The 18,746-nt window shown below is 47.8% G+C and overlaps 1 protein-coding gene across 1 annotated transcript in view; it reads right to left on the bottom strand.

Annotated features, from left to right (window-relative positions):
- The window catches only part of OGDH (oxoglutarate dehydrogenase), a 94,705-nt gene that overhangs the window by 17,707 nt on the left and 58,252 nt on the right, over positions 1-18,746 (bottom strand). Inside the window, 7 exon segments of the mRNA XM_010374574.2 lie at positions 3,450-3,578; positions 9,262-9,441; positions 10,327-10,417; positions 11,028-11,174; positions 11,641-11,795; positions 17,926-18,021; positions 18,023-18,042. Coding sequence (XP_010372876.1) covers positions 3,450-3,578; positions 9,262-9,441; positions 10,327-10,417; positions 11,028-11,174; positions 11,641-11,795; positions 17,926-18,021; positions 18,023-18,042 — 818 coding nt within the window.

The raw sequence follows: 18,746 nt of genomic DNA, 5'->3' as shown, positions 1-18,746 counted from the left end.
TGAGACAAGGTCTCACTCTGTTGCCCAGGCTGGAATGTAGTGGTCTGATCATGGCTCACTGCAGCCTTGACCTCCTGGGCTCAAGCAATCCTCCTGCCTCAGCCTCCTCAGTAGCTAGGACTACGGATGTGTACCACCACGCCTTGCTAGTTTTTGTTTTGTTTTGTGTAGAGACAGGGTCTCACTTTGTTGCCCAGGCTGGTCTTGAACTCCTGAGCTCAAGCAATCCTCTTGCCTTGGCCTCCCAAAGTATTGGGAACAGGTTTGAGCCATTGCATCTGGCAGAAAAAGAGTCTTATGAAAAAATATTTACCATTGGATGGCTTCCTTAGGTGAAATTTCTGGAAGGGGAATTTCTAAGTATGTTCTAAAAGAAATAAGAGACTCAGCTACAAAGTTATTTCCTCTCCTTCTACAGATCTTCCTGACGCCACACTACCTCATGAGCAATGAGTCAAAGCAGTAAAGAGATAAAGAAAATATTAACAAAATTAATTCTGTATTTATGTTTAATGGCTTTTAAATAATCTCCCTTCTCACACTGACTAAAGAAATGATCAGAAATAGTCAGACACTGACGAGAACATTAAAAAAAAAATTATGGGCCGGGCACAGTGGCTCACGCCTGTAATCCCAGCACTTTGGGAGGCCAAGGCAGGTGGATCACAAGGTCAGGAGATTGAGACCATCCTGGCTAACATGGTGAGACCCCGTCTCTATCGAAAATACAACAAATTAGCTGGGCGTGGTGGTGGGTGCCTGTAGTCCCAGTTACTCAGGAGGCTGAGGCAGGAGAATGGTGTAAATCCAGGAGGCGGAGCTTGCAGTGAGCTGAGATCGTGCCACTGCACGACAGAGCGAGACTTCATCTCAAAAAAAAAAAAAAAAAAAAAAAAAAAAAAAAAAAAAAAAAAAAAAAAAGATGTACCAGAGCCTGACACATAAGAGAGCCCTGAACAATCTCAGCTGGTATTGAAGCCAGCATCACCCATCTGGGGCTTCAGCATGTAAAGAAGGTCCTGCAGCAGGAAGTCAGTGATCATAACATGTCTTACTGCTAGAACTTCACAGAAAGAAACCCATTTTGCAAGGCTGAGGTCTCAGCTGCCCTCTCCATAATGTTCACCACTGTTATGAGCTTCTGTGCCTTCATGAACATATGGGTGGGAGCAGACATGGAGGTGCACTCTACCAGGAGTATCTATGGGGGTGGATACGCACACACGTGTAATAGAGGTGCAATCTACCGGCAGGGTTATCTATACTAGTGGGTGTGCATACACATATGTGACAGAGGTATACTCCAAATATACTCTGTACTTTTTTCCATTATGGGTGTATTAATAATACCTCCTAGTATATTATTGGAGGCAGCTATACTTACCACTATACCACCAATGCACTCTCTTAGTATACTTTTGCGAGTTAGTGTGTTAGTAGGAAAATCTTGGTAAGAGGAAAAGCTGATTTATGATGCTATGAACATGTAAAAAAAGAAATAAAATTAGAACTAATAAGCAGTTACTCAAAAAGTTAAAAATAGAGCTATCATATGATGTAGCAATTCCACTCCACTTCTGGATATATACTCCAAAGAACTGAAAGCAGGATTTCAGTCAGGCACAGTGGCTCATGCCTGTAATCCCGGCACTTTGAGAGGTCCAAGAGGGAGGATTGCTTGGGCCCAGGAGTTCAAGAGCAGCCTGGGCAACAAAGAGAGACCCTATCTCTACAAGAAAAATCTAAGAAAAAATTAGCTGGGCATGGTGGTGCGCACCTGTAATTCCAGCTATTTGGGAGGCTGAGGTGGGGGAACTGCATGAGCCCAGGAATTGGAGGCTGCAGTGAGCTATGATCATGCCACTGCACTTCATCCTGGGCGACAGAGCAAGACCCTGTCTCAAAAGAAAAAAAAAAAAAAAAAGCAGAGTGTTAAAGAGATATATGGACATACATGTTCATAGCATCAAAGCTGGTCTGGGAGCCAAAGGAACTCTAGGGCCAAATGGTTTCTCCTCTCACCCCTGGCCCTTCTCACCCCTCCCATCTACTTCAACCTTGACAACTCGTTCACTACCTGTGCCAATACTTCCAAGGAGGAGGAATCCAAAACTTCTGGTGGAGCCAGTTCCCCTGTTGGAACAGGTCTCACTGTTGAGAGTTCTTCCTTTCATTCAACTAAAATCTGCTTCTTGGTAACTGGAGCCACCCACTGGAGCTAGCTCTATCCATTAGATGCTTTGCTACAGAATTATTTATATTTGAAAACAGTATCCAAGTGCAAAAGAATGAAGTGGGACTCCTTCTTTGCACCATGCACAAAAATTAACTCAAAACAGATCATAGATGTAAGCGTTAAAACTCTAAGACTCAGAAGAAAGCACAGGAGGTAAAACTTTGTGACCTTGGATTAGGCAAAGCCTTCTTAGATATGACACCAAAAATCACAAGGAACAAAAGAAAAAACAGATAAATTATGCTTGATAAAAAATAAAACTTTTGTGCTTCCAAGGACACCAAAATTGTCCCATATTTGCAAATCATCAGACACATGGCTCATATCCAGAATATATAAAGAACTCTTAAAACTCAACAATAAAAAGACAATCCAGTCAAAAAATAGGCAAAGGATCTGAATAGAAATTTCCCCAAAGATGTACAAATAGCCAGTAAGCAAATGAAAAGACACACACATCATTAGTCATTAGGGAAATGCAAATTAAAACCACAATGAGATATCACTTCACACCTTCTAGGATGACTAGAATAAAACAGACAATAACAAGAGTTGATGAGGACATGAAAAAACTGGAATCCTAGCTGGGAGTGCGGTGGCTCATGCATGTAATCCCAGCATTCTAGGAGGCTGAAGCAGGTGGATAACTTGAGGTCAGGAGTTCAAGATGGAGTAAGACTCTTTTTTTTTGAGATGGAGTTTTGCTCTTGTCACCCAGGCTGGAATGCAATGGCACGATCTTGGCTCACTGCAACCTCCACCTCCCAGGTTCAAGCAATTCTCCTGCCTCAGCCTCCCAAGTAGCTGGGATCACAGGCATGTGCCACCACACATGGCTAATTTTGTACTTTTAGCAGAGACAGGGTTTCACCATGTTGGCCAGGCTCGAACTCCTGACCTCAGGTGATCTACCTGCCTCAGCCTCCCAAAGTGCTGGGATTACAGGTCTGAGCCACCGCGACCAGTCACCCAGTGCTAATTTTTCAATTTTTTTGTAGAGAAAGGGGGTCTCACTATACTGCTCAGGCTGGTCTCAGACTCATGGGCTGAAGCAATCCTTCTGCCTTGGCTTCCCAAAGTGCTAGGATTACTTGGTCTTTAATAACAGATGTATTTTTATAATCAGAAAACAGTGAACATCCTAAATAACTCAGAGCTGTCATTCTAAGTAAGACTGATGTGAGCAGCAAAGCCTCAGGCTGGTGTGAGGTACCTGGTTGTTGACGACCACGTGCACGGTGCCGTGAGTTGTGTAGGATGGCAGGTCGCTGAGGTGGAAGGTCTCGTACACAATGCCCTGGCCAGCAAATGCAGCGTCCCCATGCAACAGGATGGACATGACCTGTAGACACCAAAGGAGACCCAAAATCCAAAATGTTCTGATTGCCAAGTCCACAAGGCAAACAGAGGAAATGCATCATTTGTTTTTCAAAAAATAACGTTTTGAGATAATTTCAAACATAGAAAGTAGCAGGAAAGTCCACAGGGCCCCAAGTCCCCAACATGCTAGCACCTTGGTATGTCTGTTCAACACAAACACACCCTGCCATCATCTGGGAGGGCAGCACTAGCTTAGCCATCTGCTCAGACCCCACATGGGAGGGCAGCACCGCTTGCCAGGTCTCTTCAGCTTCTCCAACCTGGAGCAGCTCCTTAGCCTTCCTGTCTCTGCACCCTTGACAGATCTTGGGTCCCCACTTGGGAAGGACACGCTGCATCAGATCAGGTTAACTCTGCTCACCTGGGAGGCCGCTGTCTGCTATCCTCCCATTCACTCATCATTGTTTTCCTTGGCAATGAGTATAGTGGTAGTATTCTGTGAGAAGAAACTTTATATCCTGTTCCTCCTCAAACCTCCACCCCAGGCTCAGCAGTATGGACAACTGCATCTGAACCAGCCCTTTGGGTTGATGGCAAACACCAGTTCCTGTTACTCCTACATTTACTAGTTGGCATTCTCTGCAAGGAAGAGCTTTCCCTTCTCCCTTATTTACTTGTGTTAATATGTACTCATGGTTCCTATTTTATTCGACAGGTTGCATTAATATTGTTAGTTATTTTAATGCTCACACTGTTCCAGGTTGATATGGAGAGAAGCTCCTTCCAGCTGCCTCCCTTTCCTGTGAACAGGGACAGGTCTCTTTCATTCATGAGCACTTCCTTGCTTCCTGACCAACAGAACACTGTAGCTTCATGTTGTACTGTCCCTGTCCAGCCCTATACAATATCAGCTGTTTCTCTAAGAAGCCAGCTTCCTGCAGTAGAGGATAGGATTTAAGACCAGTATTTGTATGCTCATCACTGCCAGGATATCATCATTTCTAGGCCCATTCAGCATAGATCTAAAAAATATATGTGTGCATATGCATGCGCATATATACACAGCTATTTCTCTGTGTATGTGTATATAATAAAACTGTGAGTTTGTACTGGTAACTCCAAATTTTAATCCAACTTTCCAGGCCACCTCCTTCCATACCTATAAATATCTCCTACAACTGCAAGACACTCCATCCCCACTGCCTTAGATATGTTTACTGATTTACTCAGTGTCCCCAGTGCCACAATCATGTAAGCCCACCACCTCTACTCCTTGGATACACAGCCTATACCTCTTCAAAACCCTTGTACTAGTAAGGGCTCTCCAGAGAGACAGAACTGACAGGGTGAAGAGGAAGAGGGGGAGAGAATGATTTTTTTTTCCTTTTTTTTTTTTTGAGTCAGGGTCTCACTCTCACCCAGGCTGGAGTGCAGTGGCACGATCTCAGCTCACTGCAACCTCTGCCTCCCACAAGCTCAAGTGATTTTCCCACCTCAGTCCCCCAAGTAGCAGGGAATACAAGTACATGCCACCACGTCTGGCTAATTTTGGCATTTTTTTGTAGAGATGGGGTTTCACCATGTTGCTCATGCTGGTCTCGAACTCCTGGGTTCAAGCAATCTTCTTGCTTCAGTCTCCCAAAGTGCTGGGATGACAGGCATGAGTCACCATGCCTGGCCGAGAAAGATGGATTTTTAAGGAATCAGGCTGGCAAGTGCAAAGTCTACAGGGCGGGCTGGCAGGCTGGAGACCCACAGCAGTGCTGATGTTGCAGCTCAAATGTGAAGGCCGTCTGGAGGCAGAATTCCTTCTTTTCTGGGAACCTCAGTCTTTTCTCAAAGGCCTTGAATTGACTGGATGAAGCCCACTCACGTTGTGCAAGGTCATCTGCTTTACTCAGAATCTATTGGTTTAAATGTTAATCTTATCTTTACAAAATGCCATCTAGATGGGTGTGTAGCAAAAAAAACTAGATGCTGTGGCTAGCCAAGGTGTTATATAACAGACCTTCTCCTGCTGTGGCCTCAGCCTACGGGCCTACTGACCTGCACCTCCCTGACTTCCTGTGACTACCCTGGTCCTCAACACTGTGCTGAGTCATCCTTGGTAGGACGGTAAGATCCATGATTTGTGTGTCAGGGACAAAACCTAGAATTTTTAAAAATAGAACTGCAGCTGTCCTGCCTTTGGGTAGATGTGGCAGGTGCTCATTAGGATAGCAGCATGTGGATGTAAGGATCTGGTTTGCTTACAGGTCCCCTTGGAGGTGTGCAGCTTTGCCGCGATGCCCAGGCTGCCTGAGTGTAAAAGCCATTGGTTTTGAGTCACTGACATTTCATGCTTTCCTGATCCCTATAGTGTGTTGTTTTTTCCTGCAGATACTTTTCTGTCCAGTCTGTCTTCTGCTGGCACCTGTAGTCAGTCTTCCTCTTGTCATGGTATTTGTTCTTTGATCATCTTGGTGATGTTGTACTGCGATCGCCATGCCATACTGCATTGTGGTAACCGGCTGCTGAAATCACAGCCAGGACACACGGGGAATCTCCTTGTGTCTGGCAGCCTGGGCCGTACCTCTGGCAGGAGTGGGTGCTCCCTTTGTGGCAGGTTGCATTGCCGTACTGAGGAAATGCTTTCACGAACAAAGATCCCAAAGGCTATATTAGCACTGAGCCAAATCAGGTCTGTTTCACAATCATGCATGAGATTATGGGATGACCTCAGCTGCACTTATACAAAGTATGTAATTCTGCACGAGTGCTGAGAGTTACATAACACACACTTCAGCTCCCTGAGTTCTGGATTTAACAGAAATCAAATCACGTCCTATGGGTGTCAAGAGGAGTAAGAACAGGCAGATGACTGAGCCTGCAATGACCCCACAGTGACCCTGCTGGGGACATGGGAGGGCTTGAGGCAAGGTGACGAGAAGGCTCAGAAAGAGGGCTTGGCAGCTATCCATATTGGGGCAAGGGCAAACTTGTGACAACATGGTTTGTGCAGACTGGAAACAAAGGGACTGACAGTTTGGACTCAGCTACATGCAGGCTTATGAGCAAATCAGGGACTAACCAGTCTCTCCTGTCCTGGCTTCTCATGAAGGGACCAATCAGTGTGACCATCTGTAGCGGTTTAAAACATACTCTATCACTTTTATTCCAATGATTTCATTCCTTTTTGGGAAATTTTCAACATTCTGAGGAGTACTGCTAGAGTGGATTTTTGTCCACAATCTATGAATGTAGGAGTTACCCAAAGTTTTCGGTAATCTCATTCCACTACTCAGCCCAAATGCCTGGGCAAGTGCCCAGGAGGGTGGAAATACCAGAGGCACTGGTCATCACAATGCTGGTCTCCCCATGCCGATCTCGTCTCAGATCAGCCCATCCCAGACACCCAGTATTGTTACTGCCTGCGGGGGCTGCAGTTTCCCCAAACAGAGTTGAGGCCTCCTTGCCTCTAGTTGAAGTTTCTGTGACACTGTCCTGGCCCATGAGCTTGAAGCCATGGAATGACCTCTGCGTCCCTGTGGGTCATACTCGTTCTTTATAGCAAGTATTGACAGATGCGAGAATCACTTCTCCAGCCCAGGCTCCATTACCTATGATGGCAGTTTCCCTTCCCCTAACCCTGTAAGCATGACAGTAGTAGATTTACAGTATTTAAAATTACAGAACCTGGTAAACTAATAATTGGTTCTACTTCTTTTTTTTTTTTTCTTTGAGAAGGAGTCTCCCTCTGTCACCCAGGTTGGAGTGCAGTGGCGCGATCTTAGCTCACTGCAACCTCCGCCTCCCGGGTTCAAACATTCTCCAACCTCAGCCTTCTGAGTAGCTGAGACTACAGGCGTGTGCCACCATGCCCAGCTAATTTTTTTTGTATTTTTAGTAGAGATGGGGTTTCACTGTGTGAGCCAGGATGGTCTCGAACTCCTGACCTCAGCTGATCCACCCACCTCGGCCTCCCAAAGTGCTGGGATTACAGGCGTGAGCCACTGTGCTGGGCCAATTGGCTCCACTTCTAACATAGACCTGACCTCTTTCCAGGGCACAACTAGGAGGCTGGCCCATCCCTGCTCTGTGTCCCCAATTCACCTTACATCTTTGCTCTTACATCTCCAGAAAACATTCTTCCCTTCCCACCTCCCTAAATCCTGCCACTTCTCGAATAAAACGACAACTACCTGCTCTGCTGATAAGGGGTCTCCCTTCTATCCTTGGTCCAACTCTAGCCCACACCCCCGCACACCTCTTCCGAAGCTCTTTGCAGCTAACTTCACAGTTTCCTATCACGCTGTATGTGTGCTATTTGCTTCTTTACACACGACCTTTTTTCTAAAAAGAACAGGAGGCTCTGGAGAGAAAAGTGGTGATGCCTGCTTTGTGTGTTTCCTAGAACCCACACATAAGATATTATAAATATTTGATTTTTTCTGATTATTTGGTTTTTAGGTCATCAATAGGAAATATAAAATTTGTCAGACAAGATTCTATCTTTAAGTTAAATAAGGGCAAACTGTTAACAATCTGTTAAGACTATTTCTACACAAGCAGGCTGCCGAGCCAACCCCCAACACTCAGTCACATGACCAGAAATGGTGAAGCAGGACCCCACCTGCCTGCAGCCTGAGCCCTCCTCGGTCTCTGACCAGCCCATGAGCTCCTGCCTCTGATCACAGCAGGCACGACTCTCCTGACAAGTCTCAGTTCTACAATTTCTCCTTCAGGCTCACCTACACTTTTTCCTTACAGAGCCTCTCAGACTTTCCTCCTTTTCAGTGAAAACATCTCTGTCCATTTAGAATAACTGCAAACCTGGCTCCTTCACAGATTTGGTGAGGACAAAAGCAAACTTCCCACATAGTTCTGACAATTACAACTTCAGGAGAAGGAACACTATAAGCAGGACTGTTTTACTATTGCTATTCTTTAAAAGTTGATTTTAAATATATATATATATATATATATATATACACACATATTTTTTTATTTTTGAGACAGAGTTTCGCTCTTGTTGCCAGGCTGGAGTGCCAAGGGCGTGATCTCGGCTCACCACAATCTCCGCCTCCCAGGTTCAAGCTATTCTCCTGCCTCAGCCTCCCAAGTACCTGGGATTACAGGGATGTACCACCATGCCCGGCTAATTTTGTATTTTTAGTAGAGATGGGGTTTCTCCATGGTGGTCAGGCTGGTCTCCAACTCCCGACCTCAGGTGATCTGCCTGCCTCAGCCTCCCAAAGTGCTGGGATTACAGGCGTGAGCCACTGCGACTGGCCGACTTTAAATTTTTTTTTTTTTTTTTTTTTTTGAGATGGAGTCTTGCTCTGTCGCCCAGGCTGGAGTGCAGTGGCCGGATCTCAGCTCACTGCAAGCTCCGCCTCCCGGGTTTACGCCATTCTCCTGCCTCAGCCTCCAGAGTAGCTGGGACTACAGGCGCCCGCCACCTCGCCCGGCTAGTTTTTTGTATTTTTAGTAGAGACGGGGTTTCACCGTGTTAGCCAGGATGGTCTCGATCTCTTGACCTCGTGATCTGCCCGTCTTGGCCTCCCAAAGTGCTGGGATTACGGGCTTGAGCCACCACGCCCAGCCTAAATATTTTTTTAAAGTCCATATGCACCCAGGACTCTGGGTTATGTTGGTGAGCAGAATTCCATGCTGGAACATGGGGCCTTGACGATCTGCCTTGCACGCCTCTCTCTGGGCCTTACCTTTTTCCCTTCAGTGTCGCCACAGTAAAACTGCTCAGCTTTGGTCTTGCCCATCACCACGGGGTCAGCAGCCTCAAGGTGGGAAGGGTTGGCCACCAGGGACAGGGTAATGTTCCTGTCGGTAACACGATTGATCCTGCGGTGATACATGCCCAGGTGGTACTTCACATCTCCAGAGCCCTGATGGGGTAAACAGTGAATTTGCACCCTGGCCAAGGAGATGCTCAGTCTCCAAAAGAGCCCTTTTTTTTGAGACGGAGTCTGGCTCTGTGGCCCAGATTGGAGTGCAGTGGCGTGATCTTGGCTCACTGCAAGCTCCGCCTCCCGGGTTCACGCCATTCTCCTGCCTCAGCCTCCCGAGCAGCTGGGACTACAGGCGCCCGCCACCGCACCCGGCTAATTTTTTGTATTTTTTAGTAGAGACGGGGTTTCACCGTGTTAGCCTGGATGGTCTCCATCTCCTGACCTCGTGATCCGCCTGCCTCGGCCTCCCAAAGTGCTGGGATTACAGGCGTGAGCCACCGCGCCTGGCCTAAAAGAGCCCTTTCAAACGGGAATTTTTTTTTTTTTTTTTTTTTTTTTGAGACGGAGTCTTGCTCTGTCACCCAGGCTGGTGTGCAGTGGCACGATCTCGGCTCACTGCAAGCTCCGCCTCCCGGGTTCACGCCATTCTCCTGCCTCAGCTGCCTCAGCCTCCCAAATTGTTGAGGTTAAGGGGCATGAGCCACCACGCCCAGCCTTATATGGGATTTCTACTCGCAGGAACCCAGCGTAGAAGGACATGGAGGCCTTTTCCCAGGATCATTCTCATCCAGGGCATAGGGAGAATGTCCCTCAGCCAGAGGGGACACACCTCTGCACTCAGAGTGGGGCTGCTGGACCTCTGACCAGGAGGTGGGCCACAGGCCACCTTTGTTCCAACACTAAAATTCTTCCAACAAGGAAGGCAAATCACAAATGGTACAGAAGAACCAACCCCCATAAGTCGTTCTAAGAAAGAAGTAGAGCCAGGGGTCTTGTGTAAGTTGGGGCTATGCTGGATGTGTCTCTATGCAGGTGCGTCACCTCATCAGCTGCCTCCAGCTTTGAATCGAATTGACAGAAGATCTGTTCCAGCTCCTTCCTGATGACATTTGCAAGCACGTTCAGCCGCCCTCTGAAACATACCGGAGAGTAGGGTGAGCAGAGCCTGAGGTCACGGCTTCCAGATGGCAGACGAAGGTGTTACAATCCCCTCTCCCTCCCCCAGGGCACGGCACCTCCTCGGTTTACAGCCCAAGGATAGCTGTGAACTGGAGCTAATGTGGGAACAGAGCGTGCTGGGCAATCAAGGCCATGGTAGGCAGCAGAAAGGTAGAAGGTGCTGCAACGCCATGGGCCTGAGGCTTCCTTACCCTCCTCCCTCCCTACACCTTCCCTATTTTCACAGTCTTAGCCTCCCCTCCAATGTCAGGAAGCAGCCTTCCCTCCAGGTTAGACCCCAACCAGGGAACCTGGGTTTAACTTTCATAAAAATGCAATGTAAGGCCAAATGCCAGTCTGAAACTACATGTGGCTTTGGCTGTGACCGTGACTTTGCAGTCTTCCAGAGGGAGGGAATATGAGAATCCCCTGCAAAACAATACACCCTCAGGAACCAGATGAGCCCAGACTCACAACTGGCACTCAAGGAGGAAACACCTGCTCTCTCAGTGCCTTTACCTGGTGACTCCTACACAGCCCACAGGGATGGTGAGAAACCAGGTGGGGCGCGCCCTTGGCCATACCTGTGTGGCATGCCCATAATCACGTAGTCCACGCCGTTCTCACTCGACTTGTCGATGATGGTCTTGAGGGCAGGGATCAGTACCTCACAGCCTTCTAGACCAAAGCGCTTCTCAGAGGACCACTTCCGCTGTAGGAACTCCTCAAACCTGGACAGGGAACCAAGCCACCTTGAAGGGCAATGTCACTCTTCCTGACCAAAAAGAGGGGGTTCTGGGCCAGGCACAGTGGCTCATGCTTGTAATCCCAGCACTTTGAGAGGCTGAGGTGGGCGGATCACCTGAGGTCAGGAGTTCGAGACTAGTCTGGCCAACATGGTGAAACCTCACCTCTTCTAAAAATGTAAAAATTAGCCGGCTGTGGTGGTATGTGCCTGTAATCCCTGCTACTCAGGAGGCTGAGGCAAGAGAATCGCTTGAATTCAGGAGGCAGAGGTTGCTCTGAAGGCTGACTCTACTTGCCTGGTGTCTCTTCACACATTTGCAGCTGGAGCTTTGCCTGCACCACCCCAAACCCCCTCTCACCTCGGCCAACAGGCTGCACACAGGCCCGAACAATAGAGGGTTGCTGCTTCCCTAGGAATGTCTGCCCCACGGCCCAGGGCCAGACCCATACCTGGTGGACCGTACAAGCCTGGCCAGCAGGGTCCGCTTCTCCTCATTTGTGAACTGCATGATTCCAGGGGTCTCAAACTTCTGCCGGATCCACTGGCACTGCTCCAGGTCATTGATGAACATGAACTCCACCCCAATATGCTGGCAGTAGGCCATCTATTCCATACAGAAACACACAGTCAAGGGGTTTTCTAACCAGGTCTGGCTGAATGAAGAGTGCTGACTGCCCATTCAGGCAGAAGGAGGGGATGAGCAGGAGGCTTGTTCTGAAATGTACCTCAGTCAAGTGTGACTGAGGATGGCATGGAGTGGCTGCCAGGCAGAAGCCCTCTTCATAGGGTCATGAAATACTTCCTTCAGGGACCTGGGTCACTTGTACACAGAGAACCTCCTAGCCTTCCAAGGGCCAGGCCAAGGAACAACCCCAGTTCTACTCTGTTACCTTTGTGGCAAGAAGCACAGACCACAACAGTTGTAGAACTGGGTCCTTCCCCAGGGAAGACAGGGTGTCATCAAGGTCAGACCTGTACCAGCACCCATGACAGGAAATACCCAGAGGGTGTCACAGGCTCAATGGCTATTTAAGATTTGCAGGTTTTTAAAAAATTTTACTTATTTATTTTTTGAGGCAGGGTCTCTCTGTCATCGAGGCAGGAGTGCAGTAGTGCTATCAGGGCCCATTGCAGCCTCAACCTCTTGGGCTCATGTGATCTTCCTGCCTCATGTTTTGAATTTTTTGGAGAGATGAGGTCTCACTATGTTGCCCAAGCTGGTCTTAAACTCCTGGGCTCAAATGATCCTTCTACCTCAGGAGCAAGATTGCCCGTAAGACAAAAGTCAGGATCCTGAGCAGGTCAAGACGTCCTGCACCACATTCACACCCCACAGCTAGGTGAGGAAGCAGCACCCAGATCTGCAGAGCTCAGCAGGGAGGAAGTCAGGAAGAGGAGAGGTGCCAGGAGCGAGAGGAGGCACCAGGCTCTTAGAAATTCATCTCGGGGCCAGGCGCGGTGGCTCACGCCGTAATCCCAGCACTTCGGGCGGCTGAGGCAGGCGGATCACAAGGTCAGGAGTTTGAGACCAGACTAAAAATACAAAAATTAGCCAGGTGTGGTGGTGCGTGCCTGTAATCCCAGCTACTCAGGAGGCTGAGGCAGGAGAATCTCTTGAACCTGGGAGGCGGAGGTTGCAGTGAGCTGAGATTGTGCCACTGCACTCCAGCCTGGGCGACAGAGTGAGATTCCTTCTCAAAAAAAAAAAAAAAGAAAAAGAAATCCCTCTGGGGCTGCCCTCAGGCTGGTACTCCTGCAGAGGCCCAAAGCTCGATCTGCACAGCTGCCCTGGAGGACCAGAATGAGAGTCTGAGAGCAAACTGCAAGTCAGCATGGAATAAAAAGAAGACAGGCCCTGATGTGGGCCAACAGATACTTTACAGACCCCCAAAGCCTCCTCTAACTGCCTTCACAGCAGCCACTGCTGCCAGAGTACTTTGTGTTTGGTCCTGCTCAGCAGCTCTCATCCATGACCCCACTTGGTTTTCACAACAGACAATGAGACCAGCTGGCATGAGCAGTTAAAGGATGTGCTGAATCTGAGACCAGTCCTGTTCTTTGCAGAGGAGGGTAAGCTATCCCTGCACACATGCTTCATGACCATGAAACAAAGCAAACTTTGCCTGAACTCAAAATTACGGCCAACCACAATACTCTAGTTATTATCCAAGTCAAAAGAAGCAAAATCTTGCCTAGAAACTAAAAGAGAAAGTCCTGCTGGGAAAGACCCTAGTATTTAAGTTTTTTTTTTTTAAATTAATTAATTAATTTATTTATTTTTGAGACGGAGTCTCGCTCTGTCACCCAGGCTGGAGTGCAGTGGCGCAATCTCGGCTCACTGCAAGCTCTGCCTCCCAGGTTCACACCATTCTCCTGCCTCAGCCTCCTGAGTAGCTGGGACTACAGGCACCCACCACCATGCCCAGCTAATTTTTTGTATTTTTAGTAGAGACGGGGTTTCCCTGTCTTAGCCAGGACGGTCTCGATCTCTTGACCTTGTGATCCGCCCACCTTGGCCTCCCAAAGTGCCGGGATTACAAGCATGAGCCACTGCAGCCAGCCTTTTTTTTTTTTTTTTTTTGAGACGGAGTCTCCCTCTGTCGCCCAGACTGGAGTGCAATGGTGCGATCCTGGCTCACTGCAACCTCCACCTCTCGGGTTCAAGTGATTCTCCTGCTCAGCCTCCTGAGTAGCTGGGTATACAGGCACATGCCACCACGCCTGGCTAATTTCTTTTTATATTTTTTAGTAGAGACAGGTTTCAATGTGTTAGCCAGGATGGTCTCGATCTCCTGACCTTGTGATTGGCCCGCCTTGGTCTCCCAAAGTGCTGGGATTACAGGCGTGAGCCACCGTGCCTGGCTATTTAAGGTATTTTCATTAACCCGTTTGTTCCCCCACAAACCTCATGCTGAAATTTGATCCCCAATGTTGAAGTGGGGCCACATGGAAGATGTTTTGGTTGTGAGGACAGATCCCTCATGAGTAGATTAATGCCCTCACTCAGAGGTGAGTGGGTTCTTGCTCTATCAGTTCTTGAGAGAGCTGGTTGCTAAAAAGAGTCTGGCACCTCTTCGCTCTCTCTCTTGCTTCCCCTCCCACCATGTGATCTCTGCACAAGCAGGCTCCCCTCTGCCTTCCAGCCAGGAGTGGAAGCAGCCTGAGGCTCTCACCAAATGCAGATGCCCAATTAGATTGTGAGCCAAATAAACCCTTTTTCTTTATAAATTATCCAACCCCAGGTATTCCTTTATAGCAATACAAAAAGGACTGAGACAACCCCAAACCATATTTTCTTTCTTGTTTTTTTGGAGACTGAGTCTTGCTCTGTCCCCCAGGCTGGAGTACAGCGGCGTGATCTCAGCTCACTAAAAACTCCGCCTCCTGGGTTCACGCCATTCTCCTGCCTCAGCCTCCTGAGTAGCTGGGACTACAGGCGCCCGCTATCACGCCCGGCTAATTTTTTGTATTTTTAGTAGAGACGGGGTTTCACCGAGTTAGCCAGGATGGTCTCGATCTCCTGACCTTGTGATCCGCCCGCCTCGGCCTCCCAAAGTGCTGGGATTACAGGCTTGAGCCACCGTGCCCAGCCAATCTCCTCTAATTTTTGAAAAAAGTACAAATTGACCACCACATCACATGATCAATAGCTTAAGATCTGTCTGATTATACTACCAATCTAACATACACACACATTAAATGTAAGTAAAGCATCACCATCAGGCAGGGTGCTGAGAAGTTTATGCAAATGTCTGTAAACTGTTGTGAAAATAGAGTCTTCTAAGTTGAGGCCACTCTGGGGCCAGGAGGGCGTACAGCCTTAGACTCCCAGGTACAGGTCCAACTGTCTCAGACAACAAGAGCCAACTCCAGGGCTCTGGCATCAACTGGACTGAAAGGGAGGCAGCCCTTCAACATGCTTCAGCTCCCTATACCCCCTTCGTATGATGAAATTGGAACTACTTGGGATGCAAGATTCAGAGAGGAAGTTAGCCATAGGGACATCAATGCCTCTGCCCCTCATTTTGCTGTCTGGGAAGGAAGGTGCTGAAGAGGCCCCCGAGAGGTGACACCGTGATGTGCTATGGAGATGGTGACTCCATGGGAGCTTTCCAATGTGAGAGCATGTTAAGGATGAGCTGCTGGGGCCAGGCGCAGTGGCTCATGCCTGTAATTCCAGCATTTTGGGACACCAAGGCAAGAGGATCACTTGAGTCCAGGAATTCAAGATCAGCCTGGACAACATGGTGAGATCTCATCTCTATAAAAAATACTAAAATTAGCCAGGCATGGTGGTGTGCTCCTATAGTCCCTGCTACTCGGGAGGCTGAGGTAGGGGAATTGCTTAATCCCAGAGGTTGAGGCTGCAGTGGGCCATGATTGTGCTACTGCCCTCCAGCCTGGGCGACAGAGTGAGACCCTGTCTCAAAAAAAAAAAAAAAAAAGAGAAAAGAAAAAAAGATGAGCTGCCAGGCTCCCCACAGGGGACTCCTCTGAGGTAAAAGGTATTAGTGCTGAGTCTACTCTCAGATGGCTGCTGTAACAGAAAATACACTGAGGGAACTAGCTGGAACACATGAGCAGTGAGATAATTTGGGGGTAGGGTCACTTGGAGAAGCTATGTGGGGTGCCATTTGTGGGGGGTCCAGGCAACACAAGAACTTCTATAGATCAGCAACATTCAACAGAAACATTACGTGAACCACATATGTAATTTGCTTTTCTAGTAGACCCACATGAAATTTTCCTATTTTATTTGACCCAATATATCAAACATTATCTTTTCAACATTTAAAAAGTCATTCAAATATTTTGTACATTTCAAGTGCTCAATAGTAACATGTGGCTAGCAGGCAGAACTAGAAACTATGGTCAGTGTGGTCATGCAGGTGCAGATTAAAGGCGACAGGAAGGACCCAAAGGTTCATTCTTCTTGGATTAACCCTTATCACTCCCTCCTGGTGCCCAATACATCCCATTAGCCACAAGCTTCTGATGCTGGCACATAGTTCTGGTTTCCACCCCTTTCTCCCTGATGAGTGAGGAAGGCAGGCGGTGAAGCAGCTCCAAGATGAGATGTTGACAATACTTCAGGATGCTCATCACAAACTACAGAAAATGCCAGCATTGGACACTCAGGTTTTTTGAGAGATGGAGTCTTGCTCTGTTGCTTAGGCTGGAGTGCAGTGGTGTGATCTTCGCTCACTGCAACCTCCCCCTCCCAGGTTCTAGCAATTCTCTGCCTCAGCCTCCCATGTAGCTGGGATTACAGGAACCCGCCATCACACCTGGCTAACTTTTGTATTTTTAATAGAGACAGCATTTCATGATCTTGGCCAGGCTGGTCTTGAACTCCCAACCTTGTGATCCACCTGTCTCGGCCTCCCAAAGTGCTGGGACTACAGGTGTGAGACACCGTGCCTGGCCTGGACACTCAGATCTTTTTAAGCCACGTGCAGCCAACTGTGGAAACACTGACAAGAGAATTTTAAATTAAAATTCACTTGCTGCAGCAAGGGTTAATCCCTAGGGTGCTAGGGGGATTCTAATTTAGGGGACCTCGGCTGTGGCCTGGGTATCAGTTCTGTAAGCTCTCCAGGTGGTTCTAATGTGTCCAGCCATGAGAGGAACAGCCTCAGAGAGCCCTGATGGCCAGTGTGGTTCAACCTGGGTTAGTTAGGGACGTCAGGATTCAGACTGTGCATGACAGGCAGACCCCAGGTGATCTATATGCTCAATTTTGAGGGTTCCATTCCAGGGTATTTTCTCAGTTTATTTTAACCTGGATCCTTTAGCTCTGAATACCAGGAACAGCATTAAGTAACAGTAATAGCCAACTATTGGCATGGACCTCTCATCAAATCCATTCTCCCCTCTGCAATGGGCATGGAAGTCACTCTCATACTGAGGGAGGCTATGACTTGCCCAGGATGAAAGAACTAGACACAGGTGGCCTAACAGCACAGCCACAACTCTTAGCCACTGTCTATAATGTGTGTGCATGAAAGAAATCCCTGGCGGGCTTAGTACTAACAGAGCCCAGAGAGAAGGAAAAAAATGAAACAAAACAGAAGGATGAGAGGAACAGAGGGAGAGAGGGAAGAAGAAGAGTGGCCACCACTCAGCAGCCCTGGCACTGAGCTGTGCAGGAAGCCACCCTTGACTTGAGGCCTGTCCCTCAGGGTTGAGGTGACTCTCCTACCATCTGTAATAAACTCCTAGTGGGATGTGAAAGCAGAGTTTACTTCCCCTATCTGGCTGATCGCAAAACCATTGGTTTCTATCTATAAAATGGCAACAACAACAACAACAAAAGTCCTCCTTCCTTACAATTGTGAAAAAGACAGGACCGGTTCATGCCTGTAATCCCAGCACTTCGAGAGGCTGAGGTAGGAGGATGACTTGAGCCCAGGCGTTTGAGACCAGCCTGAGGAACACAGCAAGACCTCATCTCTACAATAAAAAATGAAAAAATAAATTAGCTGGGCATGGTGGTGTGTACCAGCAGTCCCAGCTATGAGAGGTTGGGGTGGGAGGATGGTTTGAGACTGGGAGGTTGAGGCTGCAGTGAGCCCAACTGTGTCAATGCATTCTAGCCTGGGTGACAGTAACTCTGTCTCAGAGAAAAAATAAAATAAAAAGGACAAAGAAAAAAAATAAAACTAGCCTCAAAGCCATCCTGCTAATACAAGTTCTTAAAAAGTCCACTAGATTTTTCCAGAAACTGTTCTTACCTCCAGCCGACGGATGATCTCCCGCAGAGGAAGTGCTGATTCCTGTCCCCCGATGAAAGTGGTGGTGGGCAAGTGGAAAACCTTGTCGAGGTCAGACTTCGTCCAGGCCATAGAATCCTGCAGGGCGATGTGGGCAGGACAAGCCCGATGAGGAGGGACGGGGCACAGCCACGCAGGGACCACAGTTTATAGAAAGGGGAAGGAACTCCCCAAGGGAGCAAAAAGAGAAGAAAAAAATCATATAAAAAGCCCCTGATATATGTGAAATAAGTAATATTTTACAGCCAGAAACATAAACTTTAGCAATAAATAGAAGCTGAAGATGTTAGAGTATGACAGGTAAGTCACAATAAAATTCATATTATGCATATGTTAGTTACGTACACCAATTATTCATAATTTAGAGACAAATTTATTTCAAGGTCCCAAAGATAACCAATTTTGGGGGTGGGAAGAGAGGTCCATGAAAAGGCACTGGGTGAGTCAATCAAAAATCAATACAATAGTTAAGGAGGAATTAAAGTAGAAAATGAAGAACTGATATAGAAGAACAGATCATATGACAATAATATATGTATGTGGTGAATGTCAAAGAGCTGGCAGAGGGGGACTAAGAAGTGAGGGAGAAACCATCACCAGAAGTCAACTGGTCTGTTGGAGCTCCAGGCAGGGGTGCACCATTGGGCACTACAGCAGCGTGCAAACAGCCCCCGGCCTTGGATTAAGGACGTCCTCTTCTGAAATTCCTGAACTGTGCGTTCTGAGCCCACTCTGCAGGCAATACTCAGCAGTCATAGGTGTAACCCTCCCTTCTCCCGATT

The sequence above is a fragment of the Rhinopithecus roxellana genome, chromosome 6, assembly GCF_007565055.1.
Source record: "Rhinopithecus roxellana isolate Shanxi Qingling chromosome 6, ASM756505v1, whole genome shotgun sequence".
Lineage (NCBI taxonomy): Eukaryota > Metazoa > Chordata > Mammalia > Primates > Cercopithecidae > Rhinopithecus > Rhinopithecus roxellana.
Note: the sequence above shows the minus strand (reverse complement) of the source record. Positions and strands in the feature narration are given on the sequence as shown.